Source organism: Molothrus aeneus, chromosome 15, assembly GCF_037042795.1.
Source record: "Molothrus aeneus isolate 106 chromosome 15, BPBGC_Maene_1.0, whole genome shotgun sequence".
Lineage (NCBI taxonomy): Eukaryota > Metazoa > Chordata > Aves > Passeriformes > Icteridae > Molothrus > Molothrus aeneus.
In genome coordinates, this window is record NC_089660.1 from 10518401 (window position 1) to 10544052 (window position 25652).

At 40.6% G+C, this 25652-nt stretch overlaps 1 protein-coding gene across 4 annotated transcripts in view; it reads left to right on the forward strand.

Annotated features, from left to right (window-relative positions):
• Positions 1-25117, forward strand: part of FSTL4 (follistatin like 4) — a 208606-nt gene extending 183489 nt beyond the window's left edge. For 3 of the 4 annotated variants that reach the window (XM_066560094.1, XM_066560095.1, XM_066560096.1), the window contains exons 9-16: positions 3839-4000; positions 5027-5161; positions 6681-6707; positions 11864-11982; positions 14652-14801; positions 15399-15506; positions 18474-18583; positions 21806-25117. In XM_066560094.1, the coding sequence (XP_066416191.1) occupies positions 3839-4000; positions 5027-5161; positions 6681-6707; positions 11864-11982; positions 14652-14801; positions 15399-15506; positions 18474-18583; positions 21806-22508 (1514 nt within the window). In that variant the 3' untranslated portion in view covers positions 22509-25117. The remainder of the gene's footprint in view (positions 1-3838; positions 4001-5026; positions 5162-6680; positions 6708-11863; positions 11983-14651; positions 14802-15398; positions 15507-18473; positions 18584-21805) is intronic. The other variant, XM_066560097.1, reaches the window with a different exon arrangement.
• Positions 25118-25652: the final 535 nt, after the last annotated feature.

A 25652-nucleotide genomic window follows, 5' to 3' on the forward strand; every position in this document is an offset into this window, starting at 1 on the left:
GTTGGGAGAGAATATAGAAAGATCCAACCAGAAGTAAAAGGGTTTATCCCCCACCCTTCCCAAGCCTGCTGTGTCTCTACTGGCAGGTTCTAACTTTTAGACTGTTTTTCAGTTAATCCAGTGTTTTCAAAGCTGGAGTGATTCTTCCAGCATCCTTTGGTCCTTTTCCATACCACCTGGGCCCTGTCTTACTGTTCCATCTAAGAAACATCAGTGAGCTCACAAAAGAATCTGATCTTAGTTACATGTGCTCTCCTCCTCTGCTTTTATCCAACAAAGATGCTCTTTAACTTATTTTTTTCTTTGCCTCTTTTTAGAACATTAAGCTAGATTCTTACATTGATTAGGTAATATAGAAAATAGGGAAATACAATGCTTAAATGGAAAGTTTGCAGCCCAATTTTGACAACATTAAATGTTTATGAGATCTGGTGCTCTACTACTGCTCAGCTGCTGAATGCTATGCAATGTTCTCTTTGTGTCAGATGGTTCAGGATATCCCAAATAACATGGGTAGGTCCAGATGCTTATTTTGACAAGCAGAGATGAGAATCCTCTTAGGCAGAAAATGTGAAGGTCACCAAGTGAATACCCCAACCTGCTGGCTCACATCTGGGCATGAAGCATGAAGCACATGTGAAATTCAGCCTGTTTGATGGGAGAGATTTGGTTGAGCTCTCAATCTTAGGATTCACAGTTACTGGTAAAAATTAAGTCAGTGTATTTATGCAGCATGCCCTTAAGATCTTTGGAGGAAAAGAAATTGCTGAAAGGCAATGTTTAAACAGTTTAAGAATGAAAAGTTCATCTTCCATTCTGGTGTCTTTGATCAGGAGGAGCCAAGAACAGCAGGAAAATTTTTTTCTCTCCCATGTATGGATATTGCTTGGGAAATGTGTGCAGTATACACTAACTGTTGGGAGGAAGCAATTTAGCACTTTCAAAAGGAAAAAAGAGGTCCCAAGGATAAAGAATCTCATAAAATAGTAATCAACTATGAAAATTGGTAAGTCTCTTGGTAAATCAAGAGATTTACTGAGTGTAGGAGATTTGCTGGGTGTAAGGCATCATTTTCCTTGGTCTTTGCACTCAGGAAAACATCAGCATAAATCAGAATATTATATTCCTTGAAAATAGTTTAAAAAAAGCCATTTGATCCTCAGCCCAATTATAAGGGTCCAATAGGACAAATTTTCCAGTAAGGGAGACGTTACAAACATGGATGTTTCATTAATGTGGCTTTTCAGGAGAAAACATAAAATGCTGCAAGCTCCTTTCAAATCATAAATGTAAAACATCTCGAGTAAATGATTAATCTGTTAATTATTGCTACACCCTGGAGTCTAGAGCTCCTACAGCAGCAATGGATGTCTTTGGGCCTTGGTGCCACCATCTGTGCTCATCGTGTGCTTTATCACCTGAGCTGTTTTATAGTAATGAATTGGTCTGCTCACCAGTGAGGTGCTGCTCAGTATGCAGTGGTAGGCAATCTACCCAATCTCATGCTTGTTTCAATGCCTCTTTCTTCCTGCTTTGCTTAAGATAATGGCATTTTTATATTGCCCTCAGCTGCAGACACAGTAATGGTTAGCAATGATATATATTCACCAAGGGAAAAAGCAAAAGGTAATCCATATATCCCAAAGTCTGGGACTGAAATCTTTGCAAGTTTAATGTGCTTACTTGGAATGTATTAATTTGTAGCAAGGACAATAAAAATATATTCTGCAGTTTGCTGTTATCACAAGGCATTTGCATGAAATAATTTACCTGTGCAGTGAATTATGTAAGACAAGGGAGAAGAAATAAAAAGTTTAAAAATAGAAGGAATAGGAAAAGAGAGCAGAAATGGAGGTGAAACACATACTCTTTGTAGGTGAAAACAAACAGTTTCCTTATTAATCACTCTCGAAAAGATACCTTGCAATAATTTTAAGTTAATTTTCATGCAGAGCATTGATTCAGTGTCTGGGACCTGTGAGCTACCTTTGGCAATATAAATCTGTTGTGTTTGCAGCCCTTCAGGTAAAATAGGTGGATTATTCATGTGTAGACTATCAAGGTGTGAGGCGAAAATGTGAGAGATGAAGTTTCAGTCTGTTTGTAGTGCCCTGATTCTGGGGAGCTGATGGCTGTGGCCAGCCTGGGAAGTGCTGACACAGCTGCCCAGATGAACAGGAAAGCCTAAAGCAAACAATATTAAGGAAATAACAACCCACAGTGGGTTTGAGAGCATTAAATAGGTGATGACTGGGATGGGCTGTGTCTCTGAGAGCTGGCAGGTGAGAAGACATTTGGCTTGGAGTGAAATTTCTGTGGAGCCTTTGGCCATGTGAGATCTCAGCCAAGTCAGTTGATTTCAGGATTTGAGAATCAGACCTTCTTGAATATTGTAAATCTTTTTCCTCTGCACTTGTTCTTCAGCTGTGAGTCCAAATAAATCATGTTGGCCTTCAATGGACCTCACTTACTCAACCATTTCATTCAAAAAATGTTACTAGTAGCATCCCATCCAGGCTGGGCAGATCCACATTGGACTCTGGCCATGATTTTACAAAACTGTACAGCTTTCAGCAGCTACATCATTAATCCCAAAATCTCCCAATCTGATAGAAAAGTTGACTGCTTCATGTGAAACAGAGATACCATCAGCCACGGTACGAGACAATGAGACATCCTCACATTTCCTTTTATTTTTCTCTCAAGATGAAAGAGTCTCACTGGTATCTTTCACTGATGCTGCAATATTGCAATTGTTTTTTTAAGTGAGTCAGTAAATTGTTAAGAAATAGTTAATGGGTGGTATTAAGCCTTGTTGGTTTGAGCAGTGAAGGAAAGATGATTGAAAATCAATGAACATCTCTGAAATTGTAATATAATTAGTAGTTCTGCCAGAGGAGTATATTAAATAGCTCAGGAGTGCCTTTGTGAACAAGGTAAGTCATGTTTTAAAAACCTCTCAGTGAAAAGAAGTAATTGATAAACACTTTATTTGTTCAGAATAAGAAGTAGTGAATACACAGTCCACTTCCTGATGGATAATTAAATGCTGAAGATTAAGTTATTTTTCATAGGCAAGAACTCAAATTCCCTCCTAGATTCAGGGAAGATCTGAAGTTTATACTTTAATTTTTAAATATGTGAGTACCCACGTTAGGTTTTAATCCAACTGTTCAGTTAGTCACTCAATAAAAGTCTAAATACAGAATTGAATTGCAAGGTTGCTCCCTGGCATTGGTATATTAGTTTACTCTTTTCTGTTATAGAATCATAGGATCACAGACTGGTTTGGGATGGAAGGAATCTTAGACACCATCTCAATCATCTCAATCCAACCCCCTGCCATGGGCAGGGACACCTTCCACTGTCCCAGGTCGCTCCAAGCCCCATCCAGCCTGGCCTTGAACACTTCCAGGGATGGGGCATCCTCAGCTTCTCTCATATGCCAGTGCTTGGAAAAGTATTATTTTCTATTTTCTGCCCCCAAAGTCATGCTGTAGAGAAATCATTCTTGTAGCTTGCACTGACAGCCAGACCAAGCTCATCTCCGTGGTTCTCAGCTCAGAGCCCCTCGTGGCTCTGCAGGACAGCAGTGGCTCTGCAGCCCCGGCGCGGTCTCAAGTCCCCAATTCCCCAATTCCTCAAGTCCCCAGTTCCTCAAGTCACCAATTCCTCAAGTCCCCAATTCCCCAATTCCTCAAGTCCCCAATTCCCCAGTTCCTCAAGGCCCCAATTCCTCAAGTCCCCAATTCCTCAAGTCCCCAGTTCCTCAATTCCCCAAGTCCCCAATTCCCCAAGTCCCCAGTTCCTCAAGTCCCCACTTCCTTGCTCCCCGCAGTGCCTCCGGTGATCCGCGTGTACCCCGAGACGCAGGCGCAGGAGCCGGGCGTGTCAGCCAGCCTGAAATGTCACGCCGAAGGCATCCCTAATCCCCGAATTACCTGGCTGAAGAACGGCATTGATATCATGCCAAAACTATCCAAACAGCTATCGCTCCTCGGTAAGAACAGAATTTTGATTAATTAAAGTATTGTAGACAGGGATTAAGGAGGATTATTTTGCACTTTAAACCAGAAGTTCTTGTACTTTGCTAAGCCACAGTTGTTGGAAATCGTGTTATAAAACCCCCGTTCTTTCTTTTTATCTCTTTCTCCTGTGAATTTCCTGGGAAATACACTATTGATTGATGTAAGTGGTAATTGCATTCTGTTCAAAGGCAGCCTGCCTGTTTCTTCACTGCCTTGCTTCTTGTGTACAGCACAGGAGAAAAGAAATGCATTAAATTATTTGAAGAGAAATTCATTAAATTATTTGTTCATGTCTAAGCACACACTGGATGCAAGTCAGCTGAGAGTCATTCTCCCACTCAGCCCTGCTGAAGGAATTGGGCTTTTAACTCTTCTAGGTCTCTGTTCGAATGAGGGTGCAACAGGCATAGCAAAAGGCAAAAACATTAATTTGCAATATTCTGTGTAAAAATAGTAACCCCATCCTCAACACATGCCCCAGTCTGGCTTTGGTCGATTGTGCCCTTCAGCCTGTGTTGGTAGCACTGATATTGCTGCATGACACATACAGTATCTCAACATGTTCCAAAGGTTTTAGCCATTGGTCCCTCTGCAGGAAGCAAAACAGTAGGAGGAACTGTAGAGAGACCCCTTTAAACCAAAGGTTTTTTGTGATCTGATGGAAAACAGTTTGCAAAACTGAAATTAATTTTTCTTCACTAAAGCCAAAGCACTTTTCTAACAAAAAGAAGAAATAAATGAACTGTGATTTATAGCTTGACTTGAGATTTTTTATTTGTTCTTTTCTGGTGTGAAGCGTGTATGTGCTGATGGGAAGAAGCAAGACATCAGCTCCCATGAGAATCCCCAAAAACCTCTAGTTAAATAGGGGGAGACACAGTGGGGTGGAACCACTCTGTCGGGCCATCACTGTGTGGCTATGGCGATGGAGGACAATTAAGGCAGGGACATCAATTAGCAGCAGTGAGGAGCACTGTTTTTGAGTGTCTTTCTTACAGCAAATGGAAGTGAACTCCACATCAGCAGTGTTCGCTATGAAGACACTGGTGCTTACACCTGCATTGCCAAAAATGAGGTGGGAGTGGATGAGGACATTTCTTCCCTTTTCATCGAAGATTCGGCGAGAAAGACCCGTAAGCTCAATCTTCCATGTATTTCTTTCTTTAAATAGTGTTGGAATGTGATGGGAAACATGAAATTTAATTTAGTGTCATTTAGTTCAGGCTATTGCATGCAGTAAGTTGGATCTTACATAAGGTAATGACAGTCCTGAATGCACTTTGATCAGAGGATTGGACACTTTTTTTGGGGTAGGAATCATGCAGAGAAGGTAAAATCTTGTCCAGGAAGATGTGCCAGAAGTATACTGGGTGTGTGATGGTTAACAGCTTTATTGGAGTAAAAAATTGGCAATAGTTTCAGATATCAGGGAATCCAAAATGTAATATTTTGTCATATTCTAGAAATCTCATTGATTTCTGTATAAGGCTTCTTTTGAAGCCAGTTACCAGTCAAAATTCTTGAATATTTAGATATCTGAAAAATGTTGTGATTAAATTTTTTTACATCACTGTTTTTACATCACTGACTGGCAAAATAGGTTTCCCTCAGCATGAAATTATCTTCCACCTCAAAGACAAATACCCTCCCAGTTTCTGTTCCCACATCTCCCATAGGAGTACAGCAGTGTTGTCTTGACCACACTGACCCCAAAACAGAATTGCTGAAGGAGGTGATCAGTTGTCCCATGGAAAAGCTCCCAGAGGCCTGATCTTTCCCAGTTCTGCTTTCTTGAATGTCTGGGAGATTACCTGGCTTTATGGTGATACTAAAAGTCTAGGTGCAAATGGGATTTTTACTGCTTTTCTGGCTGCTAATATAGAGCAAGAATTGAAACAAAGTTACCCATAAATACAAGCTTTCAAGAAAAAACTGAAAAAGATATCCTATTCCTCATTAGCTAGATTTATGCACTGTTGTAATATTGGTCATTTTCCCTTGAATACTTGAGCAAGGGAAATTACAATATATTGAGAAATAATTGGATCTATCTGGAACAGAAATTCAAATGCAGGTGTACTTTCAGAGCTGGTGTGAATCCTGAAAGAATGCAGTTGCATGAAGTTCCAAGAGAAAAGCAGCCAAGGGTGTATCTGCTGTAGCTGCTGTAGCTGCCCATCTCAGGCTTCTTCTGAAAGATGCTGGTGGACCTGGCAGTGCTGGGTTAATGGTTGGACTCTATGATCTTAGAGGTTTTTTCCAACCTTAATGATTCTATAATTCCACGTTGTGTTTCCTCATTGAACCTGCACAGAAAACCACAGGCTGTACCATACCTGCAGCTGCATTTGAAGGTAACAGCTCCTCTTTAGTAGGTCATTGATCTTTGCACAGCTGCCTTCATTTCAGGAAGGATTTTTCCCATGACAAAGTTTCTTAATTGTCTCTAGAAGGAGGAAATATGTTTATAATTCTCTGTCTTTCCTGGTATTTTATTTGAATGAATGTTACAAAATTTTCACCAATTAAACAGTTCATGTAAACATGAGTATTTATTCAGTTACTTGATACAATGAAAGTTTTGACATTGTTTTGTTGTTTTTTTTCTTTTCCTGATTATTTTCTGGCTTTCCCAATATTCTGATGCTGCAGTTGCAAACATACTGTGGCGAGAGGAAGGTACTGCAGTAAAGTTCTTTTGTTGTAGTGATAATGTGCTTGTCTGCTTTAATAATTCCATGATGGGCCATTCTCCACTGACTTGCCACTAACCTTATCAACTTTCATAGTCACCAGATTAAGTACAGACCAGACTTTTAAAAGCTAAATTATTCAAATAAGAGTGTCACTCTTGTACCTATAACTTCTTGCATTTTCCCACTATGAAATAATAGATGACCATAAAATATATAAAAATATGAATTTTATATATACTGCCAGAAATGTGAGTAGCCTGAGATTTTCAAGCTGCATTAGCAATCACAGAAGTGTCAGAAGTGCTCCCAAATTACCATAATTGAACAAGTAAGGCATAAATTCAATATACTGCATTTTTAAGCAAGCAATTCAAGCTCTTCCTTTTCAATAGCATGTATTGATGTTTTCTAGGTGAGCAACAGAAATTGTGTTCCTGACTGTTAGGCAAAACAAAAATCCAAACCACAATAGGTTTTCTTCCCTCTATCCTTTGAATCAATGCAGGGTAAAGGTTGCCCCATTTCTCCTTGTTTTAATTGGCAGTTAAGAGCTCTGGTTTGATCAAAGTTACAATGTGCCCTTCACAAGGTCAACAACTGTGTATGTTGGAAGCCAAAGTAAAACAAAAACCCATCCTAAGCAGCTAATTGAGTCAAAGATATCATGGAGGGCCTCAGAATCACCTTATCTTGTACATGCATGTGCTGTCATAATTTCCAAAATACCCAGTAAGAAGCATCACACAACAGCCCAAGGGGCTCTCACACAGGTTGTCCATCTGACTCTGTAGGTGAGGAGCCCAGGTGTGCAGAGGGGACCCTGTGACCTTGGGCTCCTGGAGGGCTGTGAGCAGGACACCCACTCCCTGGAGGAAGGTTCTGAGGTTCAAGTGCAGATTTAAACCAGTTTTCTCACACCTGCCAGGTCCTTACGAGGCAGCTGAGACCTTGGTGTGGGAAGGGTTGCTGTGCAGTGACAAACTGCTCTCAGCCACGTCCCCCTGCCCCCTGCAAACACCCAAACTCCCTCACCCTCCTCCTCCAAGAAGGGATTCAGGCTCACTCTGCTTTTGGAGGGTGCAAAGCCCCTTTGTCAGTTGTGCCTCCAAAACAACAGCTGGGCTTCCAGCCTCAGCAGGGAGGTTCTGGGTAGCTTGGGCTTGGCACAAAGGATTTTGGGGCAGAAGGAGGGTGCTAGGGCATGGTGACCAGAGCAGCCTGGGCCAGGTGTGCAAACACCTGGTGCCCACTGTCAGTGCCACTGTTGGCCACATGGAGCAAATACACTGGTTTATTTCTAGAGTCCCTTCCAACCCACGGCAAATGCAGCTCACTGAGGTCAGAGAGCTGGCTCAGTCACCTAGGAGAGCTCCCCAGCACTTCTTTCTGAGCACCCCACCTGCAGGTTCCTGGTGCAGGGCTGTGAGGAGTCATCACTGCTGATGTTCCTGTAAATGGCATTATGGGCACTAAGAATTGCCATTTCCCTTCTGCTTGGAAATGAAATCTCTAATGCATCTCATCAGTCCAGCATCACCTGCATGATGCTCCGTGGCTGTTTATATATAGTGTCCCTTATGCTCCTTTTTAAAGAAAGCAATTGGATAATCCTACCAGATGTAGAAGTAGAGGAATATTTAAAGAACAGCTGAGAAGTTGGTTGCAGAAAGTCTTATTATAATTTTGCTAAATAGATGGACTTACTGCTAATCAACCTTGCACATTTTAAATGAAAGTATGAGCAATGTTGAGGCAAAACATGGCCAGTAAAGCAGATCTGCTATTGATGTTCCTAAACAATTCAGTATCTGTAAAGCAGGTTTATTACCCTGCTTGTGTTGTTCTGTAGTATTTGATGGACACATTCATTCTAGAATATACTTCAGCATGTGAAATCTTGGCACAGAGAAGCTGGAAGACAGGAATGGTATTTTTGGTTTTACATTTTAATGTATTCTTTCAATTCCTTACCATGTACAAGTAGCAATATTAACAAATGCATTGGTAGATTTGAGTTCCTTTAAAATGATACTACCTCATCCCCACAAGGTCTGGAGTAATTAAAACCTTGGGAAAATGCCTAAACAAAATATGGTGTAGAAAAAACTTCTGCTGCAAGTCAAACTTTTAAAACAAGTATTTGGTCATTTTAAAAGTCAGTCTGTCAGTTTGTTCTCAAAACCTTTCAGACCATCCACAAGCAATGCCTTAGGAAATGAGTGCACATAGGGCAACCAGCCAGTTAAACCTGGGGCTGGAAGCACATGCAGTATTTACTCAATGTAGAAATAGTTTTTAATTTTGTCCAGAGAAAACCATGAGTAGCCCAAATGTAAAGCAGAGATTTTTTTTTTTTTTCATGACAGTGTTCATTTCTGTAGTGAGCATTGTTTACTTAATACCTGGAGAAAAGGGGCATTTTGTGACAGCAGGCAATCAGCAGTTATATGAGTGTATGCACTTAAAAACCTGAAAGCTTTTTCATTACCAAATGTAAGTTCTAAAATATTTCCAAGTATTTAAATTAAGTTGAGGAAAACTATTTAAATATAAGATCAGAGGAGAGTATTCCATGGTGAAAAATTTGCCCTTTGATCTCAAGGGAGGGATGTATAAATGTACACTGGTGGAGACACTGTATTTCTCAAATAAGCTCTTGTTGATATCAGGTGTCCTCCCAATGTTTTTTTGTTAGAGCCAACTTCATCTGGAGTGGATCAAATAAGAACTGTTATGTTTAAGAAGCCCTCCCCATTCTTACTGGGTTTTTTTATATTAGGGATATTTTGCTATATAGGTGAAGTATTTTGCCTTTCATAATGCCTTTAGGTTTTGAGCTAGTTGTGTCATCTAACCTGAAATGTCCTCAATTCAAAAGGAAAAAATTTTTCAAAACTCCTCATTAGTCCCTGAGTTCCCAATTTAGTACCTGCCTTACTACTATAAAAAACACAAAATACTTCATTGCCCACCTCTGTACTGAAATAATTCCCAATTCCCTGCACCAAGGAGTTGCATCAGTATAATAAAAAATTGACTCTGTTCTACTGATGTCCATGAGATTGTTTAGGATGTACCCCAACCAAGATTTGGCAAATGTTTCATAAGTCACAATAAAACACCTAGTTTGTCTAGTAAAATCCTGCTTGGTCTAAATATCAGTATGAAGACCAATCTCTGGGGAAAAAAAGTGGTTTAATTTTAACTGACAAACTTTTTTAAAAAGAGAGTAACTGAATGCTCTCAGGAATTTGTAGTATATTTTAATCAGTCTGCACAAAAACTTGGACTCATTTTACTGTAAAATAAGTAGTAGAATTTGCCAAGTCTCTGACTCTAAACCTATTGGTGTAAAATTTTTAATCAAAGTATTTTTGTGGGTAATTCAGGTCTTCTTAAATACACCCTCATTGTAACAGGATCACCATACAAAATCACGCTACTCTTGTGCATGAAAATAATAATAAGCATCTTCACAGTAGTCATAATTGATTGCCTGCCTGTTTTCACTTCTGAGGATTAAAATCCTTTACCCATGAAATGTCGGCACTCATTCCAGGCCAGGGTCAGATTCTGCCCTCTGAGTGTTCATCAAATCCCACGAAAGCAGGTGGGAGTTTTGTGGATGCTGGGGGTGCAGGTTTTGGTCCAAAGTGCCTGAATGAAATGTATTACCAATATACTTGGGGAAAAATAACCCTTAGTCCATGAAATAACTCTCAATGGAGCTTTTTCTCCTACATGCATGATCCTGCCCTATGCAATCACATTTGAGGATCACAGCTCTTGTACCCACCTGGTGCCCTGACTGGGGGATTTCTGTGCTATGGTTCAGAGACTCAACTTGAACCATGTCAGTACAGCAAACACCACATGCTGACACATTGTGCTCTGAAATTACTTATTTGGCATCAAAAGAAGGGGGCTTAGCAACAAAAACACCCTTCTAGCCTTACTAAATACAATGTGTTTTACAACATTTTCCAAAAATGCATTTGTCCAAATTATCCCTATTTTTACTGTCAAATTTCCTGTGATGATTTAGATCTCAATCCTGCAGACAGTTAAGAAATGTGAGAAACACTGTCTCTGTGAGCAGTACTTAGAGCTGTCACCACAGGACCAGCAAAGGGAATTTTTAACACTGAATGCTGTTCAGAGCCATAGAATGGGGACTTTATTTCTCCATGGGAAAAAATGGAATCAATTAAAAGATACAAATTATAGCATCACCATATTGTTGGCAGATAAAGTACACTATCAACACTGGTAGGGGTGACAGTGGTCATTGCAAACACTTAGTGGTGGTGGTGGTGTGAAAAATGGAATGATTGGATCTTTGAAACTAGAGGGTTTGAAAGGATCCTGAACATTTCTTAAAGATCTTGTCACTGCAATTCTGTGTAGCATGACAGAAGTGATAAAACACAATCTCCTAATGGCAAAGCAATGACAATCAGCCAGTTTTCCAAATCTCCTGGAATGCCCTGGTTGGATAAATGAGTGCTAATGCAATGCTGAACTACTCCACATTCGTGAATTAGTTTGCAATATTTCAAAAATGTATTTATTTTGGTGGCTGTAGTTAGTTCTTTCAGATATTTTAAGAAAAAAAAAAGAAATCTATATATTTTCATTCATGGTACAGATGCTAAACACTTCCATTTAACATCAGAGTTACCAGTGGTCATGTTGCCTGTAACAGGATGACCTTCACTTTAATTTTAACTAAAGCTTGTCTTTCCATTCTCAAATTATTGTCAAGCTGTTTTTAATGAAATCATAGAAAAAAAAAACAAATTAATAATCTGAGGGGAGTAGCAGTGCAACAGAGAGGCTTCTTGGGATCAAATCCTGTTTTGGTACCTATTTACAAGACCCAGCCATAATTATTTGGGTACAACCACCGCCACCAAGGCAATGCATTTTTGAATGTGTTTGTACTTCTTCACTCCTTGAAGCCCTTGTTGTGACATGAAATTTGATTTGTGAATGCTCCAACTGCATCCAAATGACCAACTTTTATGTAAGGCAGATTTTGTTTGTCGGGAAAGGAGGACAAGTTCTTTAAAAAAGTCCTAACAGCTATGGATACATACCAAAAAAAATCCAACTCCTTCTTCTTTATCTCCCTTTAAGGCCTGAGTGTTGGGAATATGTTCTATGTCTTTTCTGATGATGGGATCACAGTCCTTCAGCCAAACGAATGTGAAATCCGGAGACACATCAGGCCTGAAGAGAGGATTTTCACAAGTTATGTAAGTCCTGAACCCAGCAGCTACAGCTGACAGCTGGGAAACTTTCTCTTAATCTCTTCAAAGGTTGTTATTGCTAAAGGACCTGTTTGCCACAGGGATGTTGGAGCTTAGTGGGCTTCATGCAGCATCCCTGAGGTATAGCATCTTCTCTTGAAAATCAGGGGATCCATGTCAGTCCTAAGGCTGACATGGAAGATTTACTGACACGCTGCAGAGAATTTGGCCAGTTATCACAAAAGCAAAGATTTTCATTTGTCCTTTTGATCTGTTTACTTATCCATGCCCCAAATTTGTAACTGGGCTTTAGGGAAGGTACAAAAGTCAACAGCAGAGAGTTGTGCACATCATTCACTGGTGCTCCTTTTACTGATGGCTCCATAGGCAAATAAGTGAGTTACTTTGGGCCACTTTCTGCTCTTTGGAAGTGCTTTGCTGTGTTAAACTGCAGCAGAAAATGGTTGTGCCATGAAGATCCTCTGCATCTTCTGCACTGAGAGAGAGACTGCACTGTCTGTGTTTGCTGTGGGCACTTTTCTGTCTGCACAGAATTTACGTAACCCTTGCTTTAGGAATTACAAGGACAATTTTTTCAGGTGTCAGAAATGTCAAGCACTGGCTTGTAGGCAGTGGAGCTCAACATGGCCAGTGGGATAACACGTGCCTGGAGGCTCTGAGAGGTCAGTGTTCTCAGTGACCTGTTATGTACTCCTGCACAGGAACATACAGCAGGCATATCCTCATGAAACTGTCAGTTCTTAAAAAAAAAACACAGGTGCTGAAATACATCCAGAAATGCTTTTTTAGTCACTCCTTTCCTTACTTTCTAATTTTTAAAAGGGGATGTTGAAAATGTGGCTAAAGAATGCGGCTCTTCTTGAAAAAAAGGGCTCAGCCTTGATTTCAATTTTGAGAGGAATCAAAGGCTAGAATTGCTGTCATGGGCCCTGCAGGTTGGGTCAAGATCTTCTTATGAGTCTGTAGTAAGTATTTTCTAAATCTCAATAAATTTGTGGTTGATACTGGGTTTTTTTCCACTAGATTTTAATATACCTTAGAAGAAGTCCAGACTGATGCTCACCCCAAGGCTAGTCCTTACCATGGACTTAATGCTATTGAGCCACACCTAAGCTTTACAAAGACAGAAATCCTGTGGTTTCTTTTCTGAAGAACTGTAAATATTGAAGAGGTGGTCCTGGAGAAACAGATTGAAAAGAAAACAGAGAGAGCACTTAAGGAAATCATGTCAGCACATTGGTGTGCATGAGAGGGATTTTTAACATCACTTGGCTGCTCTTCAGAGACATCTCTGAGGGATTCCTACAGATCTCCAAGGACCCTTCCCTTGGTCTAGGGATAGCTGACATTTTTTCCTCCCTTTTCCCTTTTGCTGTCTTGAATGTTTGCTACATAGACAGTGTCACCACTTTAGGAGTAGATCTACAAAAAAGGTTGCTTCATTTGCTCATAGAGGGCCCAAAAGCAGGTGGAGCAGCTGCAGCTGAGCCCTGTAGCAGAAAGACTGGTAACTTTTCCCTGCTCCCTTTGGCTTGGGTGGGTGCTGCGTTGTGAGAGATGAGGATGAAGAGGGCAGTGTGAAGGCTGGCTATGTGAATGGCTCCTGGAAGCCCCAGTCTGGGCTTTTGTGTCATCTTCTGGCTTTTAGCATTGATTCCCAGCCTGGCTGGAGGAGCAGAAAGGAAAATGCAGCCAAGTTACTGAATCTTTTGTCTTCAACCCTTACTCGTGGTCTCCACCAAGACACTCGGCCAGCAGAGCTGTGCTGCTTAGAGGTGACAGCTTTCTGTCCATAATTGTTGCACATGGCGTAGGTCACTTCTAACTCAAGATATTCTATTCTATTCTATTCTATTCTATTCTATTCTATTCTATTCTATTCTATTCTATTCTATTCTATTCTATTCTACTCTGCTGTATTCCTCCAGTGCAGGCACAATGCTGACATTGTTTTTTGTTGTACCTCCTCTTTCCCTGAACAAGCTCTGATGCAGCTCCAATCACATTTCCCTTTGGTAAATTGGGTCATTATTTAATATTACCCACCACAAGGTCTAAAATCAACAGTTGTGTTCACTGAAATTTATACGTGCTCATTCTCATTTTACCCCATTTCCTCCCCACAGCCTGGTCCCACACAAATGCTCTTTCAAATAAAGTATTTTGACAGAAGGAAGAACAATGAGAAGTAGCAAACATGCAGAGAGTTGGTGGTGAGACCAAAAGTAACTCTTCAAACTCCTGTGCAGAAAATGAAGACTTTATGGAAAATATAAAGCAGTGACTCAATTAATGTAAATCACTGTTTTTTCAAAGCACAGAGTGATAGTTCTGTTGCTAATAAATGCTGACAGCACTGCAAGTCTTGATGAACCACAGCATGCTTCAAAAGATCAATCCATAGGCTCTGTGGTTATTTAAATTCAATACAGGTTTGCAGGAGGTCCAGCTGTTTAATGTCATTGCATAGAGCTAGACTGAAGTGTGGTACCTGATAAATTAATTATTTCATGTTTTCCAGGAAAGAAAGGGGAGAAATATCACCCTAATGGAATCTCCAGGGATTTTTTCCTGCAGTTTACAAGTTTAAGCTTCTTGCTGCTCCAGGCCCTGAACTTGTAAAAATTAAACCTTCTCTTTTTTTAACCCCTCAGGAGGAGATCTGTCCTAGAGTGGAAGGTGAAGACACTCAGTCCTGCCTCTGGGCTTCAGCAGTCAATGTCAGAGACAAGTACATTTATGTGACACAGCCAAAGCAGAGCAGAGTAATGATAATTGATATCCAGACTCAAAAAGCCATACAGGTACTTACAAGTGAACACATTATTCACTGATGACAAAAGACTTGATATAGACAAAAAAATTAGATCTTTGCCCAGTGGATCTGCTGAGCAAAGATCTGCTGATCAATAAATATCTGGGCCTGTGTTGCTTTCACCAGTGGCATCACATGGAGTTCACTGTTCTGTGACCTCACTGGCAGAATAAACTCCTCTGTGGGCTGGAGATCACAGACTCAGGGCTGCCTCTGCAGCCAAGCTCACAGTGAGTCTGGTAAAATAGCACTGGGATGAATTCCTGGCTTAGCTGCCTGACCTGGGTTGTAAAGTTTGGAAAGAATGCTTATAAATGGAAAGAGCTGGTGTGGGTACAATTCAGGCAGAAATTGGCCCTTGATCTTCTGGCTATAAGTAACAGCAGAGGATGGAGTGATGCCTACCCAGAAAATGTCACCAAACAGCCAAATTTTTCAACTGCTGCTGATCCCCCACTTGATTTGAAGGCAAAGCTGCACAGGGAACATAACAGTGGTGCATGAAAATGCCTGCAGGGAACTGATGTGATCTTTGTCATGTTCATTTGAGTCACTGTGTAAATAGCTCTCTCTGGGTTTTTTTAAGTCCTTGGATGTGGACCCATTACCAACCAAGTTACATTATGACAAGTCCCACGACCAAGTGTGGGTGCTCAGCTGGGGGGACATGAGGAAATCATCACCCACACTGCAGGTAAGTCCTTCACCTTGGAGCCTTTGCTCTTCCTGGGCTCAGCATCACTGGTAACACACTGGTGGCTGGTGGGTTGCAGGTAATTAGCCACATTTAATGGTCTGGATATAAAGCTGCTGTTTCATTTGCATATCCAATGTGTTTTATTCACCCCTCCTCTGTCCATCCTCACATATTTTTCCTGCTGTTTAATTTGTTTTTGAGCAATGACTGTGCCACAGGCTGATAGCAGGGCTGCTTTGTGCCAAGGTCTGATTTGTTTTAAGACTGGTGACAGAGCCAAGTGCCAAAAAGTTGCACAGCAAGGGCTGGCAGCTGGCTGTGAGCAGGACAAGACTGCTGTGCTCTGCAACACTGCTGAAGCACCTCAAATCCTGGGTTCAGTTTTGGGCTCTCACTACAAGACAAACATTGAGGTGCTGGGATGTGTCCAGAGAAGGGCAACAGAGCTGGGGAAGGGTCTGGAGCACAAGTCTGGCAAGGAGCAGGTGAGGGAGCTCAGGGGAGACCTTACCAGTCTCTACAATTCCCTGAAGGGAGGTTGGAGCCAGATAAAAGTCAGTCTCTTCTCCCATGTAAGAAGTGATGGGACAAGAGGAAATGGCTTAAAGTTATGCCATGGTAAGGTTGAGGTTGGTATTAGGAAAAATTTCTTCACTGATAACTTTCTCAAGCCCTGGAACAGGATGCCAAGGGCAATGGTGGAGTCAGTGTCCCTGGAAGGATGGAAAAGACCTGTAGAACTGGGACACAGTTCAGTGCTGGGCTTGGCAGTGCTGGGGAAATAGTTGGACCTAATGATCTCAGAAGGCTTCTCCATCCTTAACAATTCTGTGATTCTGTGAGTCTCTCACAGTAAAATGCAAGAAGGGCCTCTCTAGGGCATGAAGGAAAAAAAAAAAAAAACAACAAACCAGAAGAAGTAAAACCTCAGGGACAAATTGTGTTATTGGATGTTAGTGATTCCAGTGCAGGGTGCCAGTGATATCTGTGGAACTCCTCCATGCTCAGCACCACCAGACCCACAGTGACACTGGGACACAGCACTGCACATGAGTTTGGACACCCAAATTAGCTTCCACTTCTGCATCACCTTGGCAGATTTACTCTTCTGTTGACAGCACAGAGATCATGGAGAATTGCCATCTAGTGGGGCATTTTTCTGCTGCTGTATGATGTATGACAGAGTTGACACCAGTTGATGGATCTGATTTGATCCATCCAGACATCCCATTCTCTGGTGGTGGCTTTCTGGCACTTGCTGCCCAGCCTTTCTGGAAGGAGGTGCCATGTGAATAGTCCCTCTGCCAGAAGTGTTTGCAGCTAAGTCTACATTAAAGCATTTCCCAGCAGGCAGAGAAAAAGAGGGGCTGTGCTTTCTGACCTAAAAACCAACAAATTGGAGTCTGCATTAATTGTGAGGCTACCCAAGGCTTCTGCTGGGGATACTGCCCCATGAAGATGGGATGGGCCATCCTTACCATCCACAGGCTCCATCCGGTGCTGACTGTCAATAATAAACACTGGACCAGCTACTCATCACAGGCAATTTTAGGAAAAGATGCCAAAACCAGAATGGAGACATATAAATGAAGGTTTCCAGGGCAGCAACAACAGGTTGTCTCATCTAGGGATGTGAGTTTCCTGTACAGGGTATAAGGAGACAAAATGGGCTCTTTTTACCCTTTCTGACTTAATTTCTTCCATCCAGCTGTGAGAAGTTTCTGTAATTAAAGGAGAGATGGCACAAGCATGTCGTTATTAGGGAGAACACACCATCTGCACAGTTGGAAACTTGTTAGAAAGTTCCAGGTCTCAGATAGTCCTTTCTGTTATCTTTATGATGTGCAGTTACACACATAGAGATGAGATTAGCATCATCATCAGCAGATCCTTTCTTTTTTCTGACCTTCTTTCCTAAAAGATGGGCAGTGACTAATTGGGCAAAGTTCCTCCTTAAAACCTGCAGTGTTCAGTTGCAGAAATGCAATAAAATACCTTCTTTTAATGAAGATGCTGCTGCAGAGGTTGGTGTAAACCTCTGGAAGTCAGGGATTTATCAAACTGCCTGTGCAGCCAGCTAAGGCGATGCTGTTGTTTGGCCATTACTGGCTTGTTGGAAGCAAATGTCTGGCTTCTTGAAAGCACTGTGCTAGGCTGGGCATCCTTCTTGAGCAATCTAATTGGAAGAAATCTAAATGGCATGACCAGAACAGCTGTCTGAAATAAACCTTTTAGGGATTTAGCATGTCTTTCATGAGTTATGTAGCTATAAATTCAAAGCAACAACTGCTGCAGATTAGAGCAGCAGAAGGTCCTAATGAATGGACTAAAGTCATCTTAAACCCAGCAAACAATTTGAGCGTTTAACATTTTAATTTTTGAACACTTTTCCTTTCTGGAGCAGTGGAGGAGCTGAGTTCCCCTGTCCATGGAGATCTGTGCTGTGCTGGAGGACAGGACCAGGGGACAGCCAAAGGGAGCTTCTTCACTCCTCCCTGGACTTTATATTGATGGATGAACAGTTTTGCTCCTTCAAAGTGATAATTAACTGCCGTGAGTTAGTGTTTGATCCTTCAGGGTGGTAAATTATCACTGTTCATTTAAGTGAGATTAATAAATATGACCATGGAGTAAATGTTTACTTTAGACAGTGAGGGATAAATTATTATGGTCCTACTGTTGTCATACTGCTTCAGCTCCTGCTTGACTGCTCTTTCTCAAGATGTAAACAACTTATAAGAGTCAAGTTGTGTACTTACCTTACAAATGTCATGCCTCAAATACTGTTTGCTTGCACACCTTTTCAAGACAACTACACCAAACAGTGTTTTGAAATCATTAATCAGTTGAGTCTACTAGAGCCTGGAAGGAGCCACTCTTACCGTGCATGTCTCTAATCTGTATTTACCTTTCTGCCTTACTCAGTGCTTATCCTGTGCTCAACCTTGTGTGTATTTATTGTAGGTGATTCCAGAGGCAAGCACTGGAGAAGATCCACATGTTATCCACACACCCTTTGAAGGAGTGGAAGATTTTTTTATACCACCTACAAATCTTATTATTAATCATGTTAGGTGAGATATTCTTTTAATGAATAATAATGGTGACCATGCTGCTCCTTTCTCATAACCTTAAAGCACTTTACAGATATGAATGAAGAAATGAATGAGTGAATGAATGAGTGAATGAATAAATGAATTTGTGATGAACCTTAACTACATTCATCCCCATTTTCACACATGAAGTGGAGAAATGGTTGAGGAAATTGCCAGTAGTTATTCAGCTAATCAGTAAAACAGTAAGAAATAGTCCTGGACTTCCCTGAGACCATGCACAGGCATTCAAACCTCACCTTAGTCAGCCATCCCTCCTTGCAGCTTATGGCACACTGCCCTGGCTTACTTGTGCCAGGAATTTGATAGCCCAAAATACACCTTCCTTGCCACAAAACTGTTACACATCTGAGCAGAAATCTGTGTCAAGGATATATTGCTTGAACTGGTAAAAATGTACTCTGCCTGAAGCATAAAATCTGGTTCTTTCACATGCTCCCAACTTGTTCAAGTATTGAATCTCTGTGTGAGCTTTATGGCTGGAGCAGAAAAATTGTATGCCCTGCAGATTAAAAAAAACAAACGTCCATGAACTATCAGTTTTGAATGTTAATGTGATGTAGTGGTTAATGAGGTTGTGTAACTAACATACTAATAACCTGGAGTAATACTGGCTGCTTCCCAGCAGGCACAGGAAGCCTCCCATTAACATTATCAAAATTGATGATAACTGCACAGCAATTTATACTATTATTTCCATGTTATAACAACTGTTTAACCATCTTCTGTCCTCTATATAGTTTAACTAAGTTAAACACTCAAAAACCATAATGTAACTCATTACAGTCATCTTAGGTTTCCTGCAGGAAACACCGAGAGAGAAGGGGTTACACTTAAATGATTATATGTTGAATCTGTTCCAAAATAAATAATTTTTCCTGCTGAAACACTAAATAATGATGCATGCCTCATGGCTGTCATTTGTAATTTCTCCCTACTTCATATTTCCAGTTTTCTTTCACAATTTCATTATGGCTAATATTAGTGCTAGAAGGTGAATGACTCTGCTGAATGTTAAAGCCTGAGCTGAGAAGGTGAGAACTGGATTCAAAGACAGGAAGGTGGAACAGTTACACATTTTTGTTTGTTTAATTGTCCTTTTGCTTCAGTGTGATTAGTTGGCTGAAATAATAAATATAGATTACTGTCCATAGTTTTCCATATGCAAAGCTGGAGATGCTGTCCCTGATTTCCTGTTGCATTTGTTCAGGGCCAGTTCTTTGTCTGTTCTCTCTCACCCTCAGCACAGAAAAAAATAATTGCTTGCAGGCTAATGAGACTCATTGGGATGATTTTCTAAATTCTCCACTCAGAAACAATAAATGGCAGTACCAGCCTTTCCCAGGAAGGTGAACATTTAAGCAATTTCTTCCACTAGCCAAATAATGTTTGTATGCAAATACTCCTGCATATGTATTTCAGCTGCCTCTTATTTTAGATGGATATCTAGAAATGTATCCATTTTTATTAGTTACAAGGGTAGACTGTTGTCTATTAAAAACTCTCTAAGCACAAGGTTTGCTTTGAGATTTCAGATCACAGATTTCATGAAAGGGCTGAGCTTCTTCTGCAACTGTGGGCACATAAAATATATCCTGACCCACTTCTTTAAACGGAAGTTTATGATAAGGATAATTTCTTAAGTTCTTCAGGCATTTGGCCAAGTACTAAGGAAGTCTTGGGGGGAAAAAAAGAGCTGTAAGGGAAAGCACTTTTTAAAGTGTACTTAAAATTCATTCATCCAGGAGAAATACAAGTGTCATATCCAATTTCCACACACACAGTGCACTACGACTCTCCACTGCAGATACTTTGTGAAGCCTCTAATGGATGTGAGTATAATGGGGAAATGAAAGGCTTAGCCCAGTGATTTTCATGGGATCACACACTACACTGGCTCATTCTTTAGAAGTGAAATCATTGCTGAGTGTCTCATTGACAGATGGATTAAGAATAAAGAAATAAACCTAGTGTTTCAAGCAAAATATGTATTTTCTGCACAGAAGCACGTTGTTCTCCACATTTCACAAGGCAATTTTACATCTTCTGAGGAAGACATACAACACTAAGCACTCACTTCATTTCCCTCTGTCTGCATTGAATGGATGAAAAGACAGTTGATGTAAAATTAGTTTTTGTAAGTCAGTGTCAGTGAATCCAGTGGAACACAAGCAGGCTGTTTCTAAGGGCTCCCTCTCAAATTAAGCAGAAACCTTTCTTGGCTATTCTTAACCTTTTCTTGTCTTCAGCAAAGGTCAGATGTGCTGCAGTATATATCTTTTACGGAACATTTATCCTCTGCTCACTGTTTTTTGCCCTGTCTTGAGACAGAAAATGAAGACCCCTTATCTTTAGGGCACCCTGGTTATGTTCCTCAAGAAATGTTTTACACCTTCCCTGGGCTGGCAGGATGGTTTTTAAGAGTCTGCTCTGCACCACAGCCTTGCCATCTCCTGCAGGGGTTCCCAGGCACCACGGGTACCAAACACACACCACAGCTTCCCTCTGGTGCTGTCAGTTAAGAGATGAGATTGGATATGGTCTTCATTCAGTGGTTTTGCATTATATTGTACACATCTATACTTATTATATATAATTACTCATAATTATTTATTACTTATAATTATTTATTTATATAATTACTCTCTGGCCCCAACCTGGCAGCAATATGCTTTGTATTGAATGCTTTTCTATTTTGGGATTGAATGTTTCCATATATATTGAATTTCATGACTATAATCTCAGACAAATTAAGTACAAACCCTGGTCAGTGTTAGCCTACTGAACACCCAAACCTTGATTTCACTTCTATAGAAATTGGTCTTCCCAAAAAGTTCCCAATAAGTTCCCAATATAAAGCTGCTGTTTCATTTACATATCCCAATATTTTGTGCCCAATTTTTAAATCCCAAAAGAAGATTTCAGCTCTCAAAAATTCAAACAGCTAAGCAAATGTTCAAATTTCCAGGATCAGGTTGCTGATTTGAACTGATATATATCCCTCCTTCTAGGATGTTTTAAAAGCACTAAAATAAGACATTTCTTACAAAAAGAGACAGCATTATTGCACACGCTTCCAAAACCAACAGAATAAAAGGTGCCCAACTCTGCTGACTGTTGTCTTTGCTCCAGCATGTCACCACATCTCCAGAGGTGACCTCAGTGCCTTGTTTTCCATTTCAGGTTTGGCTTCATTTTCAACCATTCCAAGCACGTGGTCCACAAGATCGACCTGGAGACTGTGACGCACATCAAGACCATCCACCTCAAGGCCTACGGCTGCGTGCCTCAGGCCATGGCCTACACTCACCTGGGTGGTTACTACTTCGTGCAGTGCAGGAGGAGCCGCCCAGGGGCCGCCTCTCTGCAGCTCATCATCGACAGCGTCACCGACGCCGTGGTCGGCCCCAACGGCCGTGTGGCGGGCGCGCCCCACGTCTCCCCCGACGGGCGCTACCTGGTCAGTGCCGACCGCGCCAGCGGCACCATCACCGTGCAGGTCCTCACTGTCCGGGGGGAAATCAAGTTGATTTATGACTTGAAAACAAACATACACGTGTCCGATCTGACATTTCAGCCCTCTTTCACTGAAGGCAATCAGTACTATATATACGCTACTTCACATTTGCAAACAGATGTGCTATTTGTGGAGCTGTCAACGGGGAGGATGAATGTACTGAAGAATTTAAAGGACCCTATCGCGTCCAAAGACTGGCCCTGGAGCAGCTACAACAGAATTATGAAAGACAGTGGATTATTTGGACAGTATCTCATTACACCAGCTAAAGATTCATTGTTTGTTATAAATGGGAGGCAAAATACGTTACGCTGTGAGGTTTCAGGTATAAGGAGGGGTAACACAGTGGTCTGGGTTGGGGAGGTATGAAAGGGCAGTAGCAGTGGAGCCTTCAGCAGGCAAGGACCAGTTGGACCTTTACACTGCAGGAAATGAGCAGTAGCATTGTATATTTTTACACTGGGAAAACAAAAAGACAAAAAAACGCTGTATAGGCTTCATGGTACAACACTGGTCTACTTGCAAGTTTTATAATATAAAGTATGCTCTGCTAATAGGAAGTGGTTTTGAAGGGATATTTTTTATTTGTGGGTATGATTTCTGGTTATGAGAAAAATGCTGGGAAGCAAATAATATCTCCACTGAGATATCATACAAGCCGCGAAACCTAATAATTCTGTAGAACAAAACAGATTTTGACTTTCCATACTGAGAAGCTTTTATGTTCTGTCCTAAAATCAGTTTTCTTCCCTGTATCCCTTGCCTGTTGGCTGCACTGACTACCCCACCCCAGCACAGGAGACAGCAGCAGCGAGGACTATTCACATTTGAATATTCACCTTTGGATGATGAGGGAAAGTAAACATCAGAGCAGTTTTCAACCCACAGAATCCTAGGAGAGTGATTTAATGAAAACTGATCAGTTTTCTCTGCAGGATGGCTTTGAGAGGATTCGCTGATGTGATTTCAGAAGGAGGCATCACAGAAATAGTAACTGTCAGCTCGCTTGCTTCTGCGCTTCATTTTGCTCTTGGTCCTACTGAAGGCAATGGGAGGAGTCCCCCCTCTTCCAGTGCACATTTGTGTGATTGTATTTGAGAAATTTGCCATGAAATATCCAGGCCATTACCCATCCAGGCCTGGGTAAAAGCTGGAAAATACTGACAGGGGGGTCAGAGTTTATGTAAACAATTTTGTTGAGAAGGTGGCATTAGTCTTTCAACGGCTCATGAGTGTGGTCAGTTTGGGAACAATATGCAAAATCTACTCTTTGAGGGTAGAGAATTAGTTATGGTTATTCCCATAGGAGACAGCAACAGTTCTAGAAATCATTGGTTTCCCTCATTAAATATTTAGGAGCACTGGAATCACTTGGTTCTTCATAAAATAACAGTTAAAATAATAGAGGTTATTTTTAATAGAGAACTCACTCATTTTCTAGTCATAGCCTTAATTTGTCTGTTTCTTTTCAGAACAACTAGGAAACAACTTTTCTTTGTTTTTTTTTTTTCCTTGCTGTTTATAGTACACTTCTTTATAGTCAATTATCTTTTAGTTATGAGCAAAGACATTCATGTAAAAGCAGTTGAATTATCCAAGAATGCAACAGCTGGCATTGAGAAATTTCAGTCGAGTTCCCATAAAAACATACAGCCATTTATTTGCACACTTGGAAGATATAAAAAACTTTTCTATTTGCATTTTTCTAACTTTCTATATCCATCACCATGAAGTAACAAGGGCAAAAGCAGCTGTGGCAGCAGAGCCAGGCAAGAAGTGGTGCCATCCAAGCAGTTGTAGCCATCTCTTGGAAAATAGGGTCTTCAGGTGGGTGAAACCTCTCTGCAGGTAAAATATCAGTAGCATTGGAGCCACCCATTGGCCTCTGGACAGACCCAGCTTGGTTTGCCAAGCACCTTGTTGCCCAGAGTCTGTAGAAAGCTGCCCTTGAACATATGCAGTGATAGGTAGTGGTGTAATTATTTCCCTCCACAGATGCTTTAAGACACCCATTCCACAACATAGAGGGATTTTAAGCAAGAAGGATACAGAATAACACTGGCAATCTTTGCTTTAAATGTTTAACTTTATCAGAAGAGCAGCATTCTAGCATGGCTGTAGACCTGAAGTATTTTACACCATTTCAGTTCTATAGAGAATATAAAAATCTGTTCCGACAGACAAAGAAGGGAGCTGAATCCTATGAATTCATTAACCATGGAGTCCTTGAAATTGTCCTTCAACATCCATGTGCTGAATCCTACATTTCTTTCACTTATGAGCCATAGGAGTTAGAAGAGACTCTTCCATCATTGCAACACAGACATGTGAAACAGATGAGCATAGCCTTCCTTCAGCAATGCATGGTGTCCATGATTTTGTATTCATCCCATTAGGAAACATATCCCATGTCAAAGAAAGGAGAAGACCAGCTTTGTAAGTACCTTTAAATATGCACAGCTCCTTTCTTGAACAAAGCTGTATCCATACATTGCAGCCATCCTAAATGTGTTTTACCAAGGCCAAACACTGCTCTCGTGTTATCTTTTATGACTTCTTGAGTATTTTATTATGCCTATGGTAAGTTTTCCCTGTAGAGATGTTCATTGTGTCATAGATCAAGCAAATATTACTTTTTTAAGAATATTAAAAAAAAAAAAGTGTATATATATGTTCAGGTAAATATTCTTGAGGCTGGTTTATATATAGGCTGTGAAAGATGTGTAACAGACCTCACTTTTTCCTGTTTGTCGCAAAGTATTGGAATAACATTCACTTGAAAAAAATCCCACTTGGACCTTCCAAAGATGTTCCCTTTGTTCCCTCTCCAGCCCAAGTTCCGGTGATGTGTTTTTCTAAAGTATCCTAATGGTTATATATCATACTTAGAAAATGAAGTATAATTTAGATTGTCCACACTACTTGTGAACAGTTCCAATGACAGTCAAATCTGACATTAAAGTGCTGCACATTTGTTACTCTGATATTTTTTTTTACAACACAGAAATTTTATATAGACTCAAAAAAATGTTTCAATTCATATTTGCCTTTCGACTTTGTCAAAAAGAGACTACATTTCCTTGTGGGCAATTTCTTTCACTATCCTTTTGGTTCTCCACCAATTCACACTTAATTCCTAGTTACTAAATTATTAATTAATCATGGTGATTAATCAAAATTGATCTAAATTGAATTAATGATCTTTTCATTATCTTATACACTCATATGTCAGTAGGATGTTCTGACACTACAATCATGGGAAAAATAATCCTTGGTTGCCCACTAAGACTCCAGTGTCAAGATCAGATGCATTTGCCATTCATCACTGAGGTTAAACAGCAGTAGGATAGAAATGCTGGTTTGTCCTAGTATTTCTCTCAATATTTTCACTTTCTGAAAGGAAGTACCTGTTCAGAAACCATCCACTTTCAAACTGGAAGCAAAACTCTCAAGTCCCTCATTTGGAATCTGTGATGGTTAACATATTCTTATCATTAAATATTTTTTTATACC